Below are 23,491 nucleotides of genomic sequence, written 5' to 3'. Positions count from 1 at the left end.
CTGGTTTTGATCTGAACAAAATTGATACCTTTTTGAGATGAACCGTTTTGACCCGAACCAAAATGAGATCTTTTTTTAAATGGTCCGAACCAGATTGACCCCTTTTAAAAATGACCCGAACCAATTTGATAATTTTGTAAATTTGACCCGTTTTGACCCAACCCATGCAGGCCCGTTACCCGACCCGCCCACTTTGCCACTCAAAATATATAACCAACCATAAGGTGTAAGAAACTTACAATGTTAATGTTACACCTGAAAAAATCAAGTTGTTGAGCCTGATTTTGGAATCCAGTGTTGACTGGATGCATGTTTGGTTGTGCTTGGTGCTGGTACTGCTGCTGCTGCTGCTGTTGATAATGTGCATTTAACTGTTGCCCATATATATCTAACCTCAAAAGATGGAGTTCATCATTATTAGTATTACAACAATAAAAACATATGACCATATAATTTACTTGACTAATTCATCCAAACAAATATTAAGTATCATAAGTACCTGAAGGAACAGATGGAACATTGAGTGTTGTTTGGTTTACAACATCATGCTCCTCAATTAGAGCAAAACCAGACCCTGATTCCGAATGGTTCGCAGAAGACGAACCGATTAAAGATGGCTGCGTGTTAGTAAAAGACATGGTGATTGATTATTAAGCAATATATAATGCATCAGCAAGATGTACCTGCATGCAACAATAACCAATACATAATCAATTTCATAACATGATAATACAATGCATGTGCTTAAGTACAATAATAATATTATTAACACTCTTTTGAACCATAAACTCAAACTAAGAGCAATAAACTAATAATCACACAAGTAATTAGTAGGAAACTGAAAGCGAGAAACATATATTTGGTGGTAAAAAAGTGTGGTTTAAAAAATAATTACCGGATATAGAGAAAGTAATTCGATGGCAGGAAATATAGGTGTGAATCATGATGAAAGGCTGCAATGCAATTTATGGAGGTGATTGTTACAGGAATTGGAAACCACGTAACTTATATATCTACATGTGGCTTCTGCTTTTCAATACGTGTTTTCTGTGTCTCTAACCCTAACAGCATATATGAATTATTAAACTATTTTCTTATTGTATTTTTATCTTTTATTTTTTGTTTTAATGCAATACATTTTATTGTTTATTTTATGGTTGAATTTCTATTTTTTATTTTGTGGTTAATTTATTATTTTTATTTTATGGTTAATTTATTATTTTTATTTTTTTTCTTTATGGTTAATTTTTTTTATTCTTTATTTTATGGCTAACCTTTTGTTGTTTATTTATGGTTGAGCTTTTATTGATTATTTTATGGTTAGTTTTCTTTGATTTCATTTCGTATAAAAATAATTTTATTAAATGTAAAAAATGGTATGTGTGGAAATGTAATGATGTTTGTAGAGATCGAGAGCAAATGAGTGTTTTTGAAGAATTAGTATAATCTAACATGACGGGAAACAAATTTGTTTTTAACCTTTAGCAATGTGGAGTAAACAATATAGACTATAACCTTGATTTCTCACACTTTGTATTACCAAGAAATGTTATAGAAGATATATAAAGGCTTATGATTGTGATGAGGTTCCTATAGGCTAATGAAGATAAAGCTAAAGCTAAAGCTAAAGCTAAAGGAAGAATGAGAGTCATTTGGAGTGATGTTTGTTATGATCAAAGTGTGACTTGATTAGGAATTAAATCTTTAAGAACCATAAACTTTGTTTTGATCTCTAAACATTTATGGAATATAATGAGCAACAAAGAGACTATTGTTCAAAACGGGTCTATTGAAGTAAAACATGTATGAATAGGATGATATTGATATCGGTCTAGTCATCCCAGCAGACTTAAAATTTTTCAAAAAAAAAAAAGAATTACATATATGTTCAAAAAAATTATGTATTCATGTTAAGACCCAATTACCCAATTCATTAAGCTCATTTTTATTTAAAGAAAGATAAAAATAAAAAGTTTCCACGACCAAATCATAACCCAATAAAACCAATTTGAAAATCTATCAATCTGTTTAAACTCACTAAAAAAATCCTTTTAATTCAAATTTTTTTAACAAACCTCAGAGACGGTCATGGGTGTCACGTAGTATTATTTCACGTGTTTTAAATCTTTTTGAGCATAGGGCTACTAGTGATTGAAGGTTTTGTTTTGGTGTCGGCCAATAAAGCTAAGTCAAATATTGGGAGAGGTGTAACCAAGTAGTAGATACGTTTACTCTACAGACAGAACATTTCATATAAACTTATTCCAACTTCACTCTTATTCAAGATTCTTTATCTAACACTTGGTCACTACTCACCACAAAAAATTTGGCTAGAGCCTCAACATTGCTAGAGTCGTGATTTCAATAAACAAGATTGTGGTGGGCCTCACCCTTTTAAATAAAACCAATATATTTCATTTTATTTTAGTAACATTTCCAAAACACGCGGGTGAGAGGACAGACCGAATACTGAATAATATAGACATGAGAAATTAAAAAATAGACGGTTTGGCTTTGTTTTTTGCGAACCGAGTCTTATGGTATAATTGTTATACATATTTAACGAATAATCGCAATAGTCACAAGTGTCACTATAACCAAAGTTTTATATATTTTGTTTTACAAGTTGTGTATTTATAAAAAGATATTTAATTTTCTCATTTATAAATGATATATTACTCCTCATACTATTTAACCTAACCAATATTTTTCTTTTGGTCAACTTAAAATGAGTTGAAATTGACCGGCATTATGAACCAACGCTTAATCAAATTAAGCGAACCATCTTACCCAAAAACTAAAACCAAGCCGATTGTTTATAAAAAATTAAAACCACACGCATTAGTTTCTACTCGAAACCGAACTGACCAATAGCTTAAAGCATAATTAATGAGTAATTATAATTACCATGAACCCAAGTAAAATATAATCAACATTTCTTCAATTACAAGACTTCACCATCTTCACCTTCAATTCTAAGTAATCTAAAGTGGAATCAAACCAAGATAACTCAAGAATATAGATTGTTTCAATCCAAATCATAGCAATTAATGTACCTTGACAAGTAATAAGCAGAAAAATGAGTACAAAATAGTGAAAACTCAAAAGACTATGAATATCAAACAATGTGTGTTTTTTTTTGGTGTTTGTGTGTGTATGTGTATGGCTACTTATGTTGTTGGTTAAGCACCAAACTACATCAATTATGCAAAGAATTAATGAAATCTATACACTCGTGAGATGATCTTTTTAACTTGTTGAAAGCAACCCAAGTAGTGTTGTTGGTTCATGGTTAGTAGCATTAGCATCCATCCAATGCATCATCATATCCTCTTCCATTGTATCAGGAAGCATGTTGAGATCAATAAACCCTCGCACTTCACGAACCGGCTCCTTCACCTTTTGTTGGTTCAATTTAGCCTCAGCAATCATGTGTGATCTCTTGTGACCTCCCAAAGCCTGCCCGCTAGCGAAAACTTTGAAGCAAATTGGACATTCATGTAACTTTGTTGTTGGTTGATTATTATCGAAAAGAGACTTGTTTTCGATCGTGTTGTCGTGACTGTCGTCGTCTTCAGGCTTCGAATCTAGACCTTCCTTTAGTTTCTTGTGACTTGCTTTATGCCCACCTAGTGCTTTATATGAGTGGAAGCTTTTGTTACAAGTCATACACTCAAACTTTCTCTTGTTTGACTCATCAAATTCATCATTTTTGGTCACAATTGGTTCAAGATCATCAACAATAATATGGGATTTAGCAACTTTTTTACCTTCAACTTTAGTCAAACTTACAAAAGCAGATGAATTACAATTACCCCATTTACCCTCATCTCTAGAAAGCATCATCAAACACATAGCAATCTCATATTCTTGATCTTGTTCAATTTCAGACACACTAGTTGAACCATGATTATTATTATTATTATTATTATTATTATTATTATTATTATTATTATTATTATTATTGTTACCATTCATGGAGATTGAAGATGAAGCTGAAGTAATAGTGGTAGTGGTAGTAACAGTAGTAGAAGTAACTGTAAACCTTTTCATTCTCTTGCTTCTTGATCTCGATTTCTTGATTCGACTCGATTTAGCACCCGAGTTTTCGTTGTCCGAATGACTAGTCCAAGAATCTTGAATCATGTTCTTTTTCTGGTGTTTGTTTGACACTTTTTCAGAATGGCATTTCATGTGCCCAAACAAGGCCTTCCAAGATTGAAAACCTTTACCACATTCTTTACAAAGCTTATCAAGAACCACCAAACAATTATCATTATTATTATTATTATCATTCTCAACTTCACTTGCATCTTTGACTTTTGGAGTCTTTTTTGGATCTTTCCTTAATTCATACCCTAAATCATTTGAATCCAATCCCTCATTGTTAACTGATGAAAGCTTCTTCATTTGCTTCATCTTCCTCTTCTTCTTCTTCAAATTCTTATCATCATCATGATCATGATTATTATGATTATTATTATTATTATTATTATGAGACTTCATGTGACCAGCTAAAGATCTACCAGATGGGAAGCTTTGATGATGAAAAACTGAATCTTGATCAGTTTCTTGGATCAAATTCAACATCTTTTAGATCAATTGAAGTCAAACCAACCCAAAAACAGAGGATGTGTATCAAGAAACAGAGTATTCAAGATCAAACTGAAACAATTAACAAAAACCCAGATCAAGAAACAATCTTTAACCCAAAATCAACAATCTTTAACCAAAAAGAAACAAACCCATATCAAATTTCTTTAAAAGATTCAAGATTTAAAACAAAAACATCAAGAAACCAACTTTCTCTCTCTAGAACAGAGTGTTTCTCTCTCTAGAAAGAAGCTATATTTGGAATTGGATGTGAAGAAGATGAAGAAACCCATGCATGGAAGCAAGGATAGATAAAAAGACAAGGCAGTACGTGTACCCAACTGAGAATCCTACGCCGGTATGACATCCAACGGCTCAGATTGATCCACATTTGATCATCCCTATGGCTGTGGAAGCAAACCAACTGCCCCTTAACTATTCTTTACTTTGTCTTGCTGCTTCTACTCCTTGCCACTTATTCTTCTTTTTTTGTGTACCTCAATTGTCTATATCCAAACTGTTGTACAAAAGTTATGGCATAAGGTACAAGTGTTTGTAGCATTAGCATTATGGCTTTAGGTACAAGTATTCTTGCTCTATGGGAAAAATAACTATATAAAATGTTTGGTAAAAGTTATTATTTATATCATTTAGTGGAGATTTAAGTTTGATCCTTATTTGTGTCACTTTTGGGTGGATTTTGACAATAACTTATTTGAGTTGGATGTTCGAAGTTATTATTATGAATCTCGAGCTCACCAGGGTTTTTGTCTCACATGCGTTACATTAAAGGGTTATGCTATTGTGGCGGCACAACGACTGTCAAGTAACAGCTGACGGTATGGTTTCCCGAGGGAACGCCCAAGTCAAACTCTGAAGTTAACGTGAGACTGGTTAAGATAACATAGTTTGATCAGAATGGACAACGAGGATCTTTAAATTAAAGAGTGCAATGGCCTAAACATAAAAAGGAAAATCATCATTCTAAAAAATATCTAGGCTAGGCGTTTAGCCTAATGTTACATGGTGATGTAATAGACTGATATGTGTCTCTTTTCTTTAGAGGTCATGAGTTCAAACCCGTAATTCTACGTTTCGATGGATTTTGGAGTAAATTTTTTAGTGAAGAAGAAAATCTAGCTCAATAGTTGAAGTTATTTTAAAAGCAAATAAATGTATTTATTTAATTAAAAGTGTGGTAAAGAAGGGCAAGTTGGACATTTGAGCAAGGGGCCCACCTTGAAGTAGTTCTAGGAATCCACCAGCCTGCACACTTTGAAAGCTCAAAAGCTTTATGAGCTAACTAAATATTATTATTCATTAAAGTTTAATATTGTTTATGTTACAAATTTTTATTAAGCAAATGGTATAGAATAATGTGAAATTACAGATTTTTAGGAGTTGAAGTATGAGCCAATCATAAAAAGTATAAAGGGAAATAAATAAAGTAAAAAGGGAGGAAATAAAACATCATCATAGTCAATAATATGTTGGATGGTTGGCGTTGTTTGCTAGTGAAGATATAGAACACAAAACAAAAGGGTAATAAAACATCAGTTAACACATCATGAAAAATGCTTAATAAAGCACAATATAGTAAATGTACACCAAGTTGGTTGGCCCCAAATGAACTAAATTTAGGTGGGATATTGCCACACGATACCATCAACGTCAATATAATACAATACGATATATTCTATGCTCGGTTTAATATATTTTTTTTTTAAAATATGTGTCTAGAGAGTCCATGGTCTTGTTATACTCCGAGTATGGTTCCACTCCATTGGTGTCTCGATAACCCATGTGGAATCTGTTATACAACGCTTGCTCGAGTATCGAAGTCGAAACATTACTAACATAAGTGTAACTAATACTATTACGTACTCTATGTCATAATCTTTCCAAGCAAAACTCTCACCTTTCTCTTAAGTATATATACAAAGGAAAATCCAATAATAGCAATAAAATTAATTCCAATATTAATGTATCACAGTTCAAGGGTTAAAACAATGACGATTATCAATGGGCTTTGGGTTTGTGGTATTGATGCCTCTATCCTAAGGGACGAGGGTTCAGTTCTCGTAATGGAGTTTTATCTCAAGAGCATTACAATTTAATTAATAGCATGTATCGGTTACTAAAAGACATTCAAGAGTGTTTGAATAAGAAGGTGTTTGACGAAGATTGAAAACTGCAATAATTATGAAATATATGAGAATAAATATCGATAAGGTAACTATACTACAACAAATATTAGAAGGATAGAAACTTTATCTTAGTCATTGTTTTAGTTATTTAACAACTATAAGAGCATCCTACCTATCCTACCACGATATTTGGTTAATTTGTTGATAGACTTTAACAACAAATATTTTTAAACTTAAATATTAGTGCTATCGTGTTATCATATACTATTTTAGAACATTATTTTAGTTATTTAACAACTATAAGAGCATTCTCATTTGGTCTCTATCCTCATATCTCTAAAATGTTGAGAGAGAAAAAAAGTAAAAGAAACGTCATATTAACTCCATATTATAATTCTCATCCTTACCGTAAGCATAAAATCCGAGGAAAAGTTGCAAGTTCCCGATGGAATCACTATGTATCTTCTATATTTTGGGGAATGAGATACAAGATATTTATATAAAATAAAAGAAAATTTCACAAAATGATGACGTACTTTTAGTACAATTATATAGACGATAAAAAAACTAATGATGAATAAACTCGTGTGATGGTTTACACAAATATAACTTGTGTTAGTTATCAAAATCACATTCCATATCCTAAATATTGATTAAGATCAAACAATTTCAATCGTTACTGATTTTCAACAGTAAGCGTTTACTCAACATATGTTATTTTATTTATCAATTTACCATTTGTTTGATCGTTTCGTTTGTTGATTGCTAAATCTTCCCCGTAATTATTATTAATTTACATATACACACGACTAAGTCATTACGATTTTTAACCTAAAATTTTATGTAAATTTTAAATTAAAATAATACGAATTAAAAGGAAATGACAGGTTGAATTACACAAGTTGGGTGTGACATTATCAAGATGAGACATCAATTCACAACCCTACATGGTCTAAACAAATATTTAAGTAACGTTTACGAAGTTTCAATATAATTTTATGTAACTTCATAGACCAACTTTTGTTCTAATTGAAAGAGTCTAATCTAAAGTTCAATTTAGATACTTCTTTTTTTCTAACTTTGAAGTTTCTATCGAAAACAATTTTTAACAGCGTTTGAAAATACCACCAAAATATCAAAACCGAGTTAGCCTTTCCCAGACGGGATCTCAAATTCTCAACTAGGGCTGTCACTTTTACCCGAATCCCAAACCGAAAAAACTCGTACCCGAACCCGAACTAACAGGACTTGAAGAACCCGAACCCGAGAAAAAACTAACCCGAGCCCGAACCAAAGTAATTAGGGTTGCTTCTTGGGTTTGATCTATAAGATTTGGGTCAACCCGAAAAACTCGAATAAACTTTTAGTTTGTAATCAAATCTATTTTTATGTATACTAGGCTATGTCTTAGCCACTAAAGTTATCAGAATCCGTAATAGACTGTAGTCATTCTAGCTCTTATGGATCAATTTCTTATTTAATTTATGGTTTCTGTTTATTACTAATAGCAACCCATAATCGAACAACCAAATCATGCCCGATTGAATACGATTATGATTCGAGTTAGTTTTATTCTTATTTTGAATTATTTTATCAAGTTAGGTTAGTTTATTATTTGATTATAAGCAAAGAAGAATATGTTGTTTAATTTTATCATTGTAGTTTTTTTTTTTAAATTGGTTTTATGTGTTTTTTTTCTTGGATACCTGATTAACCCAACTCGAAAAAACCTGAACCCGCAAAACCCGTGAGAGATTTGGGTTGGGTTTCGGATCAAGATTTAAACTTTGAAACACGAAGAACCTGGCCCGAAAAACCCGAAACCCGAAAAACGAACCCGAAGAACACCCCTGTTCTCAACCGTTCATACTTGTTTTAAGATTTAACAACCTAGACCTGACTTACCCACGAACACCATCAAGAATGAAACCCATCAAATCAAGTTTCGAGTCCATAAGATCTCAAATCTTAACCATCACTTTCATGTCATTAGACTAGAATACCAACTGTAATTAAATATAATTTAAAATCGAACAATTCAAATTACTTGCGAGCTGTATTTTTATTTTATTGGCTTATTACTATGTGTACTACTTACCAAAAATGATGTGAGGCGGTGGCCGGACGGCAGACTCCAGCCGGCTTCCCTCATTGCTCCGGCCGGAATGCTAGTGTCGTATTAGCAACAATAGTTGATATGGAACTTATTATAAATCTACATTTTAAAGTTGGTAGCATCAGCAGGCTCCTATTTTTTTGGATTTATATATCGTTACCTTGTTGTAAACAAATGAATTTATACCCTTTTAAGTCGTACAAGGAAAATGCCATGTTGTGCAAAAACAAATAATTATTTAGTAGGTGTACTTTGAGTAAATGGTTGGTATCATCTTCGTATAAGTGTTTGAATCGACGTTTTTCGCCTTATCATATGTATTTTAAATTGATTGAAATTTATACATGTGATATAAATTTTGTAAATATTTTAGTAAAGTCATTTAAGTTATATTTGTTTTTGAAGCCAATCAAGAAAAAATGAACTACATATGAATCCTACATTCCTGCTTACTATTAATGATTATTTTTAAAATTCTAAAATCTATTTGAAGTGAACGGTGATAGTTAAAAGAAATTCACTAAATAATAATAATAAAATTTTATAATTAATCAATTTATGTCAAAGTAAAAGAAAAATAGTCACTGACTAAATAATAGCCAAGATTATATGTTCAATTGAAGTTATTTCAACTAAAATATTTTTAACATGGATAAAATTATTTTTACATAATATTAAGTGACTTTAAAGAAACAAAGAAAGAATCAAGTGAAAAGCTTTTGAAACTTGATTGATATTGTCATATTACATGATTTTTTCTCAATTTTAAAAGATTAACATTTATAAAAAAAAATCACAAATTTTGGAACAACTAACAAGGGTTGGATGACTTTAGATTAAAAAAAATTGAAAAACTTTTTACCATTGAAATAGTTTTATTATATTAAAATACTACATAATATGTATTTGAAGGATTAGTATAAAGTATAGTGTTACCATCGAAATAGTTTTATGGTTTTTATATTATTTTAGTGTAAAACATATGATGTCTATAATAAAAAATAAAAAATGAAGATTGATATAGAAACCTTGACATTGAAGTCGAAGATGGCCCAGTGACTGTGTATGGTTCTCCATTCATACACACATGTACTTCAGGCATAAAGTACCAGACATACAAATCAAGAATGCTATGATGCTAGCTTTATTTTGACTCATCAACCAGCAGCTTAGGGTACATATATTTATGCATCAACTACAACCCAATGGCCCATGTCTAGGTAGTTTCTTTTTGACTTATATAATCGTGTTAGGTACAAGTAGTCATGCACGAAGTACAAACTTATCAACTTTAAAACCAGTTCCATGGCTCGTGTAAGCCTTAAAAGTTAAACCCAACGTTTTCATAACTGGATAAGATAATTGGTTATTCTGTTCGGATTTGAAAATTTTATAACCTTATCCGAAATTCGATACGATCTGAATTAGGGATATTCTATCTGATCTGAATCTATGAGAATTCAATTCAGATTTCGGATAAAATTCGAATAATCCGAAATTAACCAAATAACAAATTTTTTTTTCTAATTTTTTGTCTTAGAATCACAATAAACATACAAAACCGAAAAGTACAATTTAGTCTTGAATACAAATATAAATAACATGCAAAACCGGTAATATACCACTTAAAGCATGTTTTTATTTCGAATAAACGGATATTCGAATAATCCAAATAATTTGAACTTTAAAATTCATATTCGAATCCAATCCGAATTCGAATTAGTTATTCGAATATTCAGATCAGTTTATTTAAGTGTCGGATTTGGATTTCTTAAACACCTCTAATGAAGGGTACAAACTACAAAGTACAAACCAAGGGTATCTTTAGTTAGGCCAGGCACATAATGGGTGTAATTAAAGTATTAATAAATGTTGGTTTTCAAAAGTCCCATAGCTGTCCAAACTTGTCTCGTGGATGGTTACCATGATATATAATAGCTTGATCTAACAGCTAAGTTCAAATCTATCAAACCTAATAGAAATTAGTTTATAATTTTATCTTAAGTCTTTTGCAAAAGGAGATTGTATATTTATTCTTATAGTTACATGTGACACGATTAAAAAATATAGTCTAATAAATCTATGAAGTCCATAAGGTGTTGGTGCATAATATGACAAAAGTTAACATCAAAGAGCTTTAGAAAAATCTTTCTGTTCCAAATTTATAAGATAATTCATCTGATATCATACTTTTTATACAATTTGTCGCTATGAAATCATACAATTTCTATCCCATAAAGTTGCATGTTATTATTTAGGGGTGTGCGTGATGCGGTTTTTGGTTAAAACCGAAAATCAAAACTTTGGTTTTTAGAGTATTTGAAACCGTTTGATTTTGGTTTTTTCGGTTTTTGTCATTTGATCTTGAAAATTTTAAGTCAAAAGAAAGTTTTCAAAAAATAATTAATTTAGGTATAAATAATTTTGTTAATTGTAAAATAATAGGCTATTAAACATTTTACCAAAAATATTTGTGTTACATGTTTATTAAATTCTCATAAATTACTTAATATAAAATATAAAATAACAAAAATATAGGAACCTGGTTCAGTTCGGTTTTTTCGGTTTTTATTATATGCAAACCCAAAACCAAAACCAAAACCGAATCGTTAGTTCGGATTTTACAAAAACATAAAACCAAACCGTCGGTCTTTGTTTCGGTATTTTCGATTCCAGATTAGTTTCTTCGGTTCTTTGCACACCCTTATTATTATTTGTGATCAATATGTTGGTAAACAAAGACAATGATATAGATAGATAGCAAGAGGAACACAAAATGTGTATTAATTTGTTACAAAAAAAAATGTTTACAACAATTCTTAGTCAATCAACAACCTTTTCTCCTAATATTAATTTTGCTCCATTACTTACTAATTTTTCCGGTCCAGCCCTTGATAATTACAAAAAAAACATATCACAAAAGATTTGCAAAAGGATAAGTGAACCTGTTAACTAAGTATACCCCTTTAAGTGAATAAATTCTAATACTAACCAGGGGTAATTCTGTAATTGTACAATAAAAAATTGAGCATGCTTACTAACCACTACCAATGCTAATTTGAGCTTTTGTTATCATCTGTGGTTTCAAAATCCCAAGAGTCAACACCAAATACCTCCTCAATCATCGAGCCTGTAGGCAAAAACTCGGTTTTAGTTCCCGCAGACGAGAAGTACCCGACGTCCCACACTCGTGCGTCCAGGGATTCAAATGTAAATTCATGGTTTACCCATGATTTGTTGGCTTTAATATTACACGGCGTGCCAACAGTATCAGACGACGTGCATGAATCATATAAAAAATCATGACCTCCATCTCCGCTTTCATCAACAATGGTTTTCTCCAACGTCGAGTCAAAACTGCAACTTTTATGTAACTTACTGGACTGTGAATCCTTGTGATCGTTTTCAGTATCGTCATCAATATCATAACCATGTGGTTCATCGTCATCACTGTCGGCGTTCACTGGATCAACTCGGTTCTGCTCTCGTCTTCTGCGCAGCATGAAGACGTTGAAATAATAACTAACAATCTCTTGACAGTTGCGTGAAGGGAACTCGGCTGCAAGATAGTTCCAAAAGTTTCTACCTGATGTCACAGGGTTCGAAAACACAACTTCTTGAAACAACTGCTCATCGTCTTCGGTCCATTTCTCAGAAACCACCTCACCCATATCATTAAACCCTAAATCGACAAACGATTTAAGTCCAATTCTTGCCACTAGATTCTCCCTTGCTTCTTTAATATGTCGTTCAACGCATTCCGTAGACCCCATATTTAAACAGTCACATTCGGTTCTTCCTTCTGCAACGGTTTTATTGTCATGTATGATTTCATTATCAGGCATTCGGATGACCGAAGACCCTAAAAATTTAACCTCATCTCCGTCAAATCCGTGCCATTCGGGTATGTCAGCTTGATATTCGGGTCCAACTGAGACTTGTTTCATCGGAGGATGTTCTAAAAGGTAAGAATAGGCGTGAGAACTCGTAGGAGGTACCGCTTCTGACAAGGCGTCTTCTTCAGTAACCGTGCTGCTGGCCCATGATGAGGTGGAAAGGCGGCCCCGATGAGTAGAATCAGTGAACTTGTCACTTAAAAATCCATTTTCAACTTCGATATTTGGTTTAAAGAAGTAGCCCACATCTTTAACTGTCATAGTAACAAATACTCTCAGTAAATTTACACAATTTTTAAGATATAGTAAATACTGGTGCCTATAGCAAAACATAAATATGCAGCAATATATTTCGTTGTATAACAATAAGGTTAAATAATTACAACTGTCTGCAAACCATAAACATTTAAAAACGAAACCTTTCCACCACACACCTGACTGTATCTGCGCATCGTCCTTAGTAAACCGCAAACAAGGAACCACATCACAATTATGTTCCAACTTCAAGTGTTTGGGAGAAACATCATATTCCTCTTCACATAACTGTCGTTTCTGCACCATTATTTCTCTGCAACGACGGCATTCAAAAACGTTATTTTTGAAAAACCATGGAACCCGAAACGGTCAACCGAATTCCATTCCAGCTGACAAAAATACAACTAACAACATAGCTTGAGTTAAAAGTTTCCACACATTACTTTAAACAATCAAACATATGGCATAATAATGAAAAAATATTTTCAAAAATAAGAACAAATAAATAGCACATTTTAGGTAAAATGGGAGTGTGGGACTCATCAGCAATTCAAGAAAGTTAATAGCTTTAAAATGGTATAAGGTGTAAACATAATTAATAACCTGGCAAAAAAGAATCTTGAACCACATGTGTGAAGTCAAACCACATAATAAATAAAATAAATTCACTTAAATTTCTGAAAAAGTAAAATAAAATAACTTAATTTTTTTAAAAATAAAATTAATTCCAAGATTCTAATTTGATCAGTAAAGAATCATGTAAATAATTAACAAAAATAAAAAATTCTTTTGAGTTAAGAATTTTATACCTTCAAGTCAGCAGAACCCTAATTTGACCCGGTCAAAATAAATCAAATATTTAGGGCAAAATTCTGAAACCCTAATCCCCAATTTCAAAGAATTCAAGAATCGTATATACAAATTAAAAATAAAACCAATCAATTAAACAAAGATTCAAGACTCAATTCATAAACCCTAGATCGACAACAAAATCCCCAAATTTATTCCAGATCTGACAAATCAAGGCAAAAACAAAACAATCCGGAACAGAAAACCAACGATTTGATACGAAAGGATGACAGATCTAAAATATCTGGTGACAAATCGACGAAAAACAAAACCCTAACCTAGAAATCGATTCGCTCAACGGCAGGTTACGAAAAACAGCTCGATCGATAGACGAAGAAGTGAATCGGAAGGATCCGGAGTCAATTCGGGAGTTCAGAGTGAATCGAAATCGAATTTGGGAATTAGGGTTTTAAAAGAGAGATTTAAAAATAATTGGGGATCGCACGAGAAAGGTAAAGTTGTGGTCGGCGAATTTGTAACCTGTTGTTTGAATATAAAATGTGAAATTACGAAAAAGGGTATGCGGTGAGTTGTATTTACTTGACACGGTGCTTTGTTATTGCAACTCGTCTGGAGGATGTTTTGGGTATTTTGTCCAAAACACGATTAATACACGTTGAACATAGGGTTCAATAGTCTAATATGGCGACTCAATTGTTCACATAGTGATTATAAAAAATATTTAAATTATATCAAATGAAAATAAAATGTGTTCTAATTTATCGATGTAATTCACGATTCTAATAAAATTATTACTAACGATTTATTAGTTAAATTGATATTTGTAGTAATTGTAAGTTTAGTTATGACCTAATCGACAATAGAAAAATAGGTTGACCGATTATATATTAACTAAACGAAAATGACATGAAATTGTCAATTCATGTCTCATTCATCTACTGGTTAATTGGTTTATTTATATGACCAGTTGAATTAGCAAATTCGACAATTAGTCAATCATTAAAAAAGTAGGACAGTGATATAATAAGTTAAAAAGATGTTTTACTAATGTGTAGAATTAAAATCTTTCCATGCATAAAGTACAAAATATTGCAACTAGTACAAAATATTGCAATTAAAGTCTTCAAATAATCACAAGTTTCTACAAAACGGCGGCAGAGTAAAAAATCGATCATCTTCTTCAAAGCGTAAAACTTACTCTGATTTTTACTCATATTATATACGTGTATATTAAATTCTCCTTAAATATAAATATTTACTCCCATGGAAACCATACCTTCTGAAATCGAAACCCGAGAGATGGACTGGATTTCACAACTTCCTGATTCCATTATTCATTATATACTCTCTTGTATTAATGGCCATCATGAAGAGCTTGTTCGAATGAGTGTATGGTCTAAGGCTTGGTTTCACCTAACCGCTTCTTTTCCGTTTTTTATGTTTCAAGATAGTTGATTTAAATATCGAGAAACATTTTTCAAGTATGTTGAGTATACCATGCCTAGATTTTGTTGTCAAAATGCTATCACTACACACACGCTCAAGCTCGTTACAAATATCCACCAGCAAGCGGAAATAGATATAGTTAGCAGATGCCTTGAGTTAGTTTTTAAGAAAGGCATGAAAGTGTTGAAGATTAATGTTACTATAAAGTTTTATAGGTATCGTTTGCCTAATGCACTCTTAAGTGTGTTCGCGTTGAACTCTTTAACCATATGTGGATGTGATTTGTCGTCTTCCTTGATGGTTGATGTTGTCAAGTTTAAGTTTTTGATTTGGTTGAAACTTGAAAACGTTTCGTTAGATGATGAAGCGATCATGTATCTCACCGCTAGTTGCCATCTTTTGAAAGATTTTCATCTTACATATTATCATGGGTTCAAAAGGTTTTGTGTTTACGTGCATCAGAATCTTCAAAAGGTTGTGATAAACTATAAAACACGAGTTGAAAGAATAGATATTGAAGCTCCAAATATATGTTATCTTAGGATATTAGATGGGGCCGAAAGAAGGGCACCGCAAATGGACCTGAAGCTTGGACAGTAAAGTGAGAAACCGTTGTGAGGGTCATAAGTTAAAAAAGTGTTTTACTAATGTGTAGAATTAAAGTCTTTCCACGAATATAGTACAAAATATTGCAACTATTGTATATAATAATCTTATGTACATGTACTCGTTAATCATTAATGTTTTAAAAACCGGTTTTTGCTTTACTAGTTAGACATGTTTTAAAAACCCATGGACGTCATAAATCATCATTTATTAACCCCATAGAAAGTTATGTATCATCACATACGTATTCACAACTATTCAGCATAAAATCATGAGCCAGATCTCCTTGAACTCATTTGGTATGTTAATATTACACACCCAACACCAGACATGGTTGACCTCTGAAAGGTATAGACATGCTAATAAGACATTAAACCATAAGCCATGTCAACGTTAACTCCACAACAAAACACTATGAAAAAGAACCTAGGTGCAGCACAATCCATATGGATGTGCACCAAGTGGCATGAGAAGTGGTGCAAGGCTGCATCCATCATATATGCATGCTTGTTACATTTTCAAATATGACCCATAATCACAAACTTGATTTTTACTTAACCAAAAGATGAAATTTGGTTAAGCATCTATGAACATTTGCCACGTTAAAAAAACGGTAGGTCAGACTCAGCCGCTACATGGATCGTGTGGCCTTCAAAACCGCCATACTCATTATGGATAAGGCACGTACCGTGTGGCGTGTGCCCACACTATACGGCTTTTAGCCCTTGACTTTATACTTGGGATGATTACAATTTAGCCCCTCTACTTATTAACGAGTTTTCAAACACCATAGAATACAGGGCCATATACTCCAGTTCTGAATTTACAATAACAGACGCCCGTGTCAGGTGTTGAGAAGACGCAAATAAGTAGACTTTGCTGTGCTCAACCAAAACTTCAAGTGTCGCACACTCGGTCTGTGAAATATCAAGTAACACACATCAGGTACTGATTCAGTGTTGCAATAATTCCCCCGAAAACTACCCAACTTGGTATCTCACCGAACATAAGTAAAGAACACGAAGTATGCAACTAAACATGTCTCCCTGTTAACGCCACTTCATAGCCAGGATTATTATTTCCAAAATACATCGCTACTTTGTCTTATAAAGCGCAGAGTATGACAACTTTAAGAAACCAGAGCACCATTTTGATCTTAATCTATTAAGGCCAATCAGAAAACTAGGAAGACAAACTTTACCTGTTACAACTGATCCTTGAATATCGTTATACATGGAGTCATTTACAACAAATTTTATTAACTTAGTCACCAGTTATTCTTATTTACTGCACACTTCAGAAAATACAACTATAACAAATTATAGATCAACGCCCTCATCAAGTCCTTTAGAACCGATCATCACATTTGAATCTATTTGTTTGTCAAATTTCTTTTTTCTTCGATCTTCAAACTCATTAAATCCTTCCATCTGACAGTAAATGCTATTTGTTTAGACCATTTAATTTTGTGGCTTAAACTGAGTATTCGGAACTCAAAGATTACCTGTTGAAATTGATCCATTGATATTGGATTACCATGCAATGAAATATTCTGTAGAGTCTTGCATTCTTTCAATAAACTTGGAGGAATCTGTAACGAAAAAGATGCATCGAAACAAATTCTTTTTCATTCGAAGATTATTACTTTGCAAGAAAGCTACCTGTTTCAGATTGTTATGGTCTAAGCACAGTGATTTCAGATGAACGAGACTGCAAACCGAAGTAGGAAGTTCTTCAATGGAATTTTCTGAACGAAAACAAACTATAAGACTTTGAAAGTACAGCTGGCATAAAGATATATAACATAAAGCGAAACGACGAATACCATTTGCTTGTAGTTCTTCTAAAGAAAAGCAGCTCCCAATAGAATCTGGAAGAGCCTTTAGTTTATTATTTGACACGTTTAGTAGCAACAACTGTAAAAATATTTAAATTGAATGTTACAACAAAGATATGCAATACAAGTGAATAACAATGACATTTGAAATATATGTAGTTAACATTCAAATAAAGAATGTTATAGTGAGTTACTTACATTGCGCAAGCTTCCTAGGGTTTCAGGCAGGCTGGTTAAAAGGTTTCCAGATATGGATAACCTCTCAAGTCTCACCAGCTGACCAACTGAACCACAGAGCATTAAGAAAGTGCAATTTGCATATGTTTGTATTATCAGTTAGTAAATGTTGCAGAAGTCGCCAGGGGCTGGGCCACTACCATGTCGGTCGACTGGGGAGTTGTGAGTATTCGGCCTAGGCGGAGAGTACTCAAGTACTCGGACATCGTAAATTGTAAAGAAATTACATTTTGGGAATTATATATATGTCAAATATCATAAGTTACTCATATTTATAACAAAATATGTGAATATCAACATAAATCAAAAGGCTACATATTAAAATACTATTGTATTGTTTCTAAAAAAATATTCATTCTGTAATATTATAAGCATATAGTAATAATTTAATTCCCGTCTTTCACGATATCTCCATGAAAAACAGCGAAAATCCAACAAGTGCAGGTGAAAAACAACGAAAATTGGTGCAAAACAGCAAAAATCCAACAAGTACCAGTGAAAAAACAACGAAAATAGATGAAAAAAAAACAGCAAAAATCCAACAAGTACCAGTGAAAAAACAACAAAAATAGATGAAAAAAAAACAGCAAAAATCCAACTTGATCAAGTTATCCGAGTTTAACCGTCTAGCTCCCGACTCAGAGTTGAAGAAAATCACCTCGGCACCCTACCGAGCAGCGAATACTCGCTGAGTACTCAGCCGACAAGACAGTTTCTTACAACATTTTACAAGTTTATGTTTTAATTAGTGACACAAATACAAAATACCTTCATCAGGAAAGGTGGTGAGTCGATTCCCATCAAGCATGATGAACTTTATAGACTGAAGCTTCCCGATATTCATTGGAAGACGCTCGATTACGTTATTTGCCAAAATCTGAACATAAAGTGCCACAATACCAAACATGTAACTTTTAAATGACATAAAAAACTACAGAACTGACAAGTTGTAAGAAAATACAGATATAATGATGAAAATATGCAGTTTATACCAGCCTCTGTATATTCATTAGCTTGTTGATCTCCTCTGGGACATCAACTGCAATAGCAACAAGAAGTAAATAACTGGAGCCTAGAACATGATTAACTAAGAAAATTAGAGTAAATGATATCCCAAAAAGAATTCATTACCTAATTTATTATGTGTTAGATCAAGTGTCCGTACAGATTTTCCCAGGTCCAGCACTTCATCTGGAAATGACTGATACACCAATCACACCAAATCAATATCATAGTTATCAAATGCGATAAGCGCTCGAAAGCGTTGAGGCTGGGCCTAGCGCCCAGGCGATAAGCGCAAAAAAATCGCCCGATTTTTTTAAAAAAAGCGCACATTAAAAAACATTTTTTTAACTAAAATAGAACATCTTAATAAGAAAACATACATGCATTCTTGAAATAGTTCATAGAACAACCAAAAACCAAAACATGAAGTACCAAGTACATCTTAATAATTAGAAAAACCTAATCATTAACACATTTATCATTATATTCAGTAACTCAACAACTCTATAAGCATTCATTTTAACTGTCAAGAACAACAATTTGATCCATCCACAATTGAAGCATTAACACATCTATCATAATATCCAGATTTCCAAATATTAAAAAACTAAAACCTAATCACAAATTCTGAATATTGTAATCATTTAGTAACTGAAGTCAAATGATATTTAATACGCATGGGAAGGTTGGGAACAGATTACGGTGCTTTAATAGTGGAGTTTTAGGTACTGCTAGAGAATAGGAACAGGTTGTTTAAATGATATTTAATAAGCATGGGAAGGTTGGGAACATATTGTGGCGCTTTAAATATCTGAGCCATGCAACTCGCAATTAATGCGTCTGGCGCTTTGAATGCGCTTAAGCACAAAAAGCGTTCGATTTTAACAACTATGATCAATATATTGAGCATAGGGCTGTAAATGATCCAAACATTCGGCGAACTATTCGGTGGGAAGTTCGTTTATTAATATATGAACAAACATGAACAAGAAATTTCATTCGATTAACTAAATGAACGAACTGAGGCCATGTTCGTTCAATTGTGTTCGTAAACGTTCGATAAGGTGTATGTTTAAGCCCGTTTATATTCGTTAATGCTTGCTTATTTATATTGTTCATTAAAAGTTTTTTTTTTTTATGTTTTTTTATTGATGTCTCTAACTTTATCATATAAATTTAAACAAAACTATTAACCATTTAACAAAAATACATACGAGTATTAAGTGCCCTAGATTTAAACATCAGTAAACCTAATGGTTTAATTCCACCTAATCAATACATAATTGAAGAGCACATAAACTACCTCTTTCTGTTCAATTAACCAAATCGGAAGATAAAAATAAACATAGTTAATTAAATATTAATAATATTAATATCTACAGTAAAGTAAAAAAGAGTGTACGTGCCTTTAATTTACCGTCTTGTAAGGCTACAATGCCAGTGGCTTGCCATCTGGACAACCGGCTGGCTTTGGAGCCGGCTCCCTTGCTAGCGAAACATCCCATTTTCCGGCTAGACTTTAATCGGCTAAATAAAATTAAATAAACAAGGTGGAGTTGTTGTTTGACTTTTTAGATCAGTGATGTGTGGCCCCCACGGCGCGCCAACGTAACGCAATATATAACCGAATGCTATCGTAGGTGTTACAACTTATGTTAAATTCAATTTTAGTTGTTGCTAAAATTGTACTAAGTTTTGTTGTGTATTAGCGGGTATAGGTGGGGAAAAAAACCAGTTAACCGAACTGACTCGAAAACTGAACCAGTTTGAAATCGATTATATAGAAACCGGTTTGGAACTGATTGAAACCGTAGCTTCGGAACCGGTTTGTAATTTTCTCCATCAAAATCAGTTCCAAACCGGTTAATCGAACCGAAACCGAACAAAAAGCGGCCAAACCCCGAACCAAAACTGATCGTACATTCGTACCTGGTAAAAACCTGTTTCAACCCACCGAAACCAATCATAAACAGGTTTTGACTTTTATTGACCAACCCGAACCGGTTTCAACCTAAAATGGTTTTGAGTTTCAACCTAAATTGTACACATCTCAAGTTTATATAACTCAAAAGAATTCTTTACAAGCATGTTTTTTTTTAAAAAAATTACATGATGTTATAGTTGACTAAGATTACTTAAACTTGACCAACATTCTGGTAGCTGGCCCACCTATGATGAAAAACTTATTAATATGTAACCAAATTAATATATTATATAATCTTAAAATATAAACCGAATGTTATATTAAAGTTGTTTTTATGGTTTTGATTAATGTTAAACATGGTTTGATATCTTTTAGGGCATATCACAAATTTATTTTCTGGGTTACGCGAGACAATTTTTGTAAATAAACATTTTCTTTGTTTTATGGATTTTTATTCAATACAAGTCAGGTTCGGAATTTTTATCTACGCAACTTAACTTTGTGACTCACAACATTATATTTGTAACCGTTGTAAACATTATTTTATGTTTTATACAAATATTGAATCCCTGCTATACCAAAATGTTTTTTTTTCCTAATTTTAACCAAACCGAACCAAATTGAATTTGAACTAATCAAATATATGATAACCAAACTGATCGGTAAGCAGTAAGGTAAAACTCAAAGCAACACAACACAACACAACAAGGTACCTCTTGATTGATACAAATTTATTCTGGTTTATAACTCAATCAAACAAGTCCTAATGTTAAAACTCACATTTTAATCATTTCATCAAGTGCCAATACAACCCGGTCTCTGAACTTTGGGATGTCAGCTACTAGCAAACCCGCCCAGGTCAAGTTAAGTGTCGCTTCCAATAGGCGTTCGTCTCTTCTAAGCCCTTCATATTGCCAAACCCTTAGCTCATGCCGATACATGTCCTCAATAAGATGTCCTATGCCACCAGACTTAACGAACTCGTTATATTCAACATAGAAAAAAATAAATTCTTTTAGATGAGGGAACACAGGGACGATATCAAATGGACCCGCGAGAGTAATGAGTGATTTCATCAGTCTCAAGGGATGTAGACGCTTATATTGCTCGCATACACTTGGCTCGTCTTCTTCCTTGGAAAACACAATGTAGGGAGCGTCTGCTATAGAGTCGATAGTAAAAGATTTCACACGCAAACGTTGGTTGCATAACGGTAGGGGACTTATGTTTTTCATTACGAAAATCGTGTCCTCAGTCGCTTGCATCTTTGTCCATAATGGTGGTCTTCCAAACAGAATAACCTATGTATATATCTTAGGACTTTAGTACTATGTTGTAGAGTTAAGGATGATGCAACTATGCAAGTACTATATATGTATATGCTAAATGAAATGATTACCTTAGCCATCACATAATCTGCTGTAGGATTTTCAGCTTGAACACATCTACTAAGTAAGCCATTAATGTGTTGGTGTTGTTCAGGATTGGTGTGTGTCAGTATATGCTCACAATTTACAAGTTTCAAACATTTTGGTTGGATAGCAGCAGCATAGATTTGTTTGCACCTACATATGTATACATGTTAACCAACAAAAGTGTGACAAAAGAGTGGTAGGAACAAATTGTAAAATAATATTAAAAAACACTCATAATATAATACTTATATTAACAACATTTGAAAATGTATATTTGTGTTTAAATTAATAAAAAATATATATATAGTTTATAAAACTAGCTATGACGTTAAAAAAATTGACAAAAGAATCAACTTACACGGCAGTCGTACGAGCCCAGTCTCGTATGTCACCACTTGAAGAGGTAGGTCCCAGCAGGGCTCAGTTGGTCCCGCATGACTCACCTTGAACAGGGATGTCTGCGCAAAGACCATCTACTCCCGCAGGACCCACCATGCTCGGAGAAGCCTACGCGCAGTATGCAAGCTGCATACGCAGGGAAAAGCCTCCCAATGGTAAAGTAACCCGCCTGTTCCCGCAGTTGCGGATACAAGCCATCAGGGAAGGCTACCCGCACAGCATAGCTACACGCATAAGGCTTAACACTTACAAATATTCAGTGTCACCTGAAAGAATGAGCAAAGGCGGGAGGGGGAAAACTCCCGCCAAAATGGGCCAGTCCGTATGATGGAGGATCTTTTGCGTGATACCTGACGAGGTAAAGACAAAAGATCTGACCAAGAATGCGACAGCTCACTGACAGCAGCGTGGCAGACAGCACGCCACAGCACTGTGACCAATAGCCGCCGCCTGCCCACCAACTCCTGCCAGACCACGTGCCTAGCCTGCAGTTGGTAGAAGACGAAGAGTGCACGGCACGCCTGCTCTGTGTCAGCCGCTACCTATCCACCACTCACAGGTAGGGCACGTGCATAGGTTACAGTTGGTAGCGTGTTGGGCCGGCTAAACCCCTTGGAAACCCACCTTCGGCTATAAAAGACAGCAAATGGTATTATCATTTCATCATCTACTATCTCGTATAACTTACTTGATAACTGCTCTAATAGTATTCATATACTTTTATATTCAAAGAGCAATATAGACTGATTCTCACGCCGGAGGGTGGTCACAAGGAGGAACCCCCCCCTTCTCAGTGACGAGCTTA

The 23,491-nt window shown here is 33.4% G+C and overlaps 3 protein-coding genes across 4 annotated transcripts; all 3 read right to left on the bottom strand.

Annotated features, from left to right (window-relative positions):
* Positions 1 to 2,912: 2,912 nt before the first annotated feature.
* LOC143558502 (uncharacterized) lies at positions 2,913 to 5,116 on the bottom strand. The gene has a single exon (XM_077047327.1). It carries the CDS (start codon positions 4,588 to 4,590, stop codon positions 3,250 to 3,252), a length of 1,341 nt encoding a protein of 446 aa, XP_076903442.1. The 5' UTR covers positions 4,591 to 5,116; the 3' UTR covers positions 2,913 to 3,249.
* A 6,706-nt stretch (positions 5,117 to 11,822) lies between these two features.
* Positions 11,823 to 14,325, bottom strand: LOC143558514 (uncharacterized). Of its 2 annotated transcripts, none has more exons than XM_077047338.1 (3): positions 14,135 to 14,325; positions 13,187 to 13,320; positions 11,823 to 13,006 (listed from the first exon to the last, which is right to left on the bottom strand). In XM_077047338.1, exons 2-3 carry the CDS (start codon positions 13,311 to 13,313, stop codon positions 11,910 to 11,912), a joined length of 1,224 nt encoding a protein of 407 aa, XP_076903453.1. In that variant the 5' UTR covers positions 13,314 to 13,320; positions 14,135 to 14,325; the 3' UTR covers positions 11,823 to 11,909. The 2 variants fall into 2 exon arrangements, with proteins under 2 accessions (XP_076903453.1, XP_076903452.1); XM_077047337.1 differs by having other exon boundaries at positions 11,824 to 13,006; positions 13,817 to 14,325.
* Positions 14,326 to 17,048: 2,723 nt separating this feature from the next.
* Positions 17,049 to 20,455, bottom strand: LOC143558501 (plant intracellular Ras-group-related LRR protein 7-like). Its single transcript, XM_077047326.1, has 9 exons — positions 20,355 to 20,455; positions 19,075 to 19,144; positions 18,936 to 18,982; positions 18,712 to 18,820; positions 17,905 to 17,990; positions 17,695 to 17,785; positions 17,531 to 17,616; positions 17,374 to 17,460; positions 17,049 to 17,299 (listed from the first exon to the last, which is right to left on the bottom strand). Exons 1-9 carry the CDS (start codon positions 20,451 to 20,453, stop codon positions 17,189 to 17,191), a joined length of 786 nt encoding a protein of 261 aa, XP_076903441.1. The 5' UTR covers positions 20,454 to 20,455; the 3' UTR covers positions 17,049 to 17,188.
* Between the last annotated feature and the right edge of the window lie 3,036 nt (positions 20,456 to 23,491).

The sequence above is a fragment of the Bidens hawaiensis genome, unplaced genomic scaffold (genome assembly GCF_021521415.1).
Source record: "Bidens hawaiensis isolate Kalapana, Puna unplaced genomic scaffold, B.hawaiensis_p1.1 tig00019550_1, whole genome shotgun sequence".
In the NCBI taxonomy this organism is placed as follows: Eukaryota; Viridiplantae; Streptophyta; class Magnoliopsida; order Asterales; family Asteraceae; genus Bidens; species Bidens hawaiensis.
This window is presented reverse-complemented; position numbering and strand designations above follow the sequence as displayed.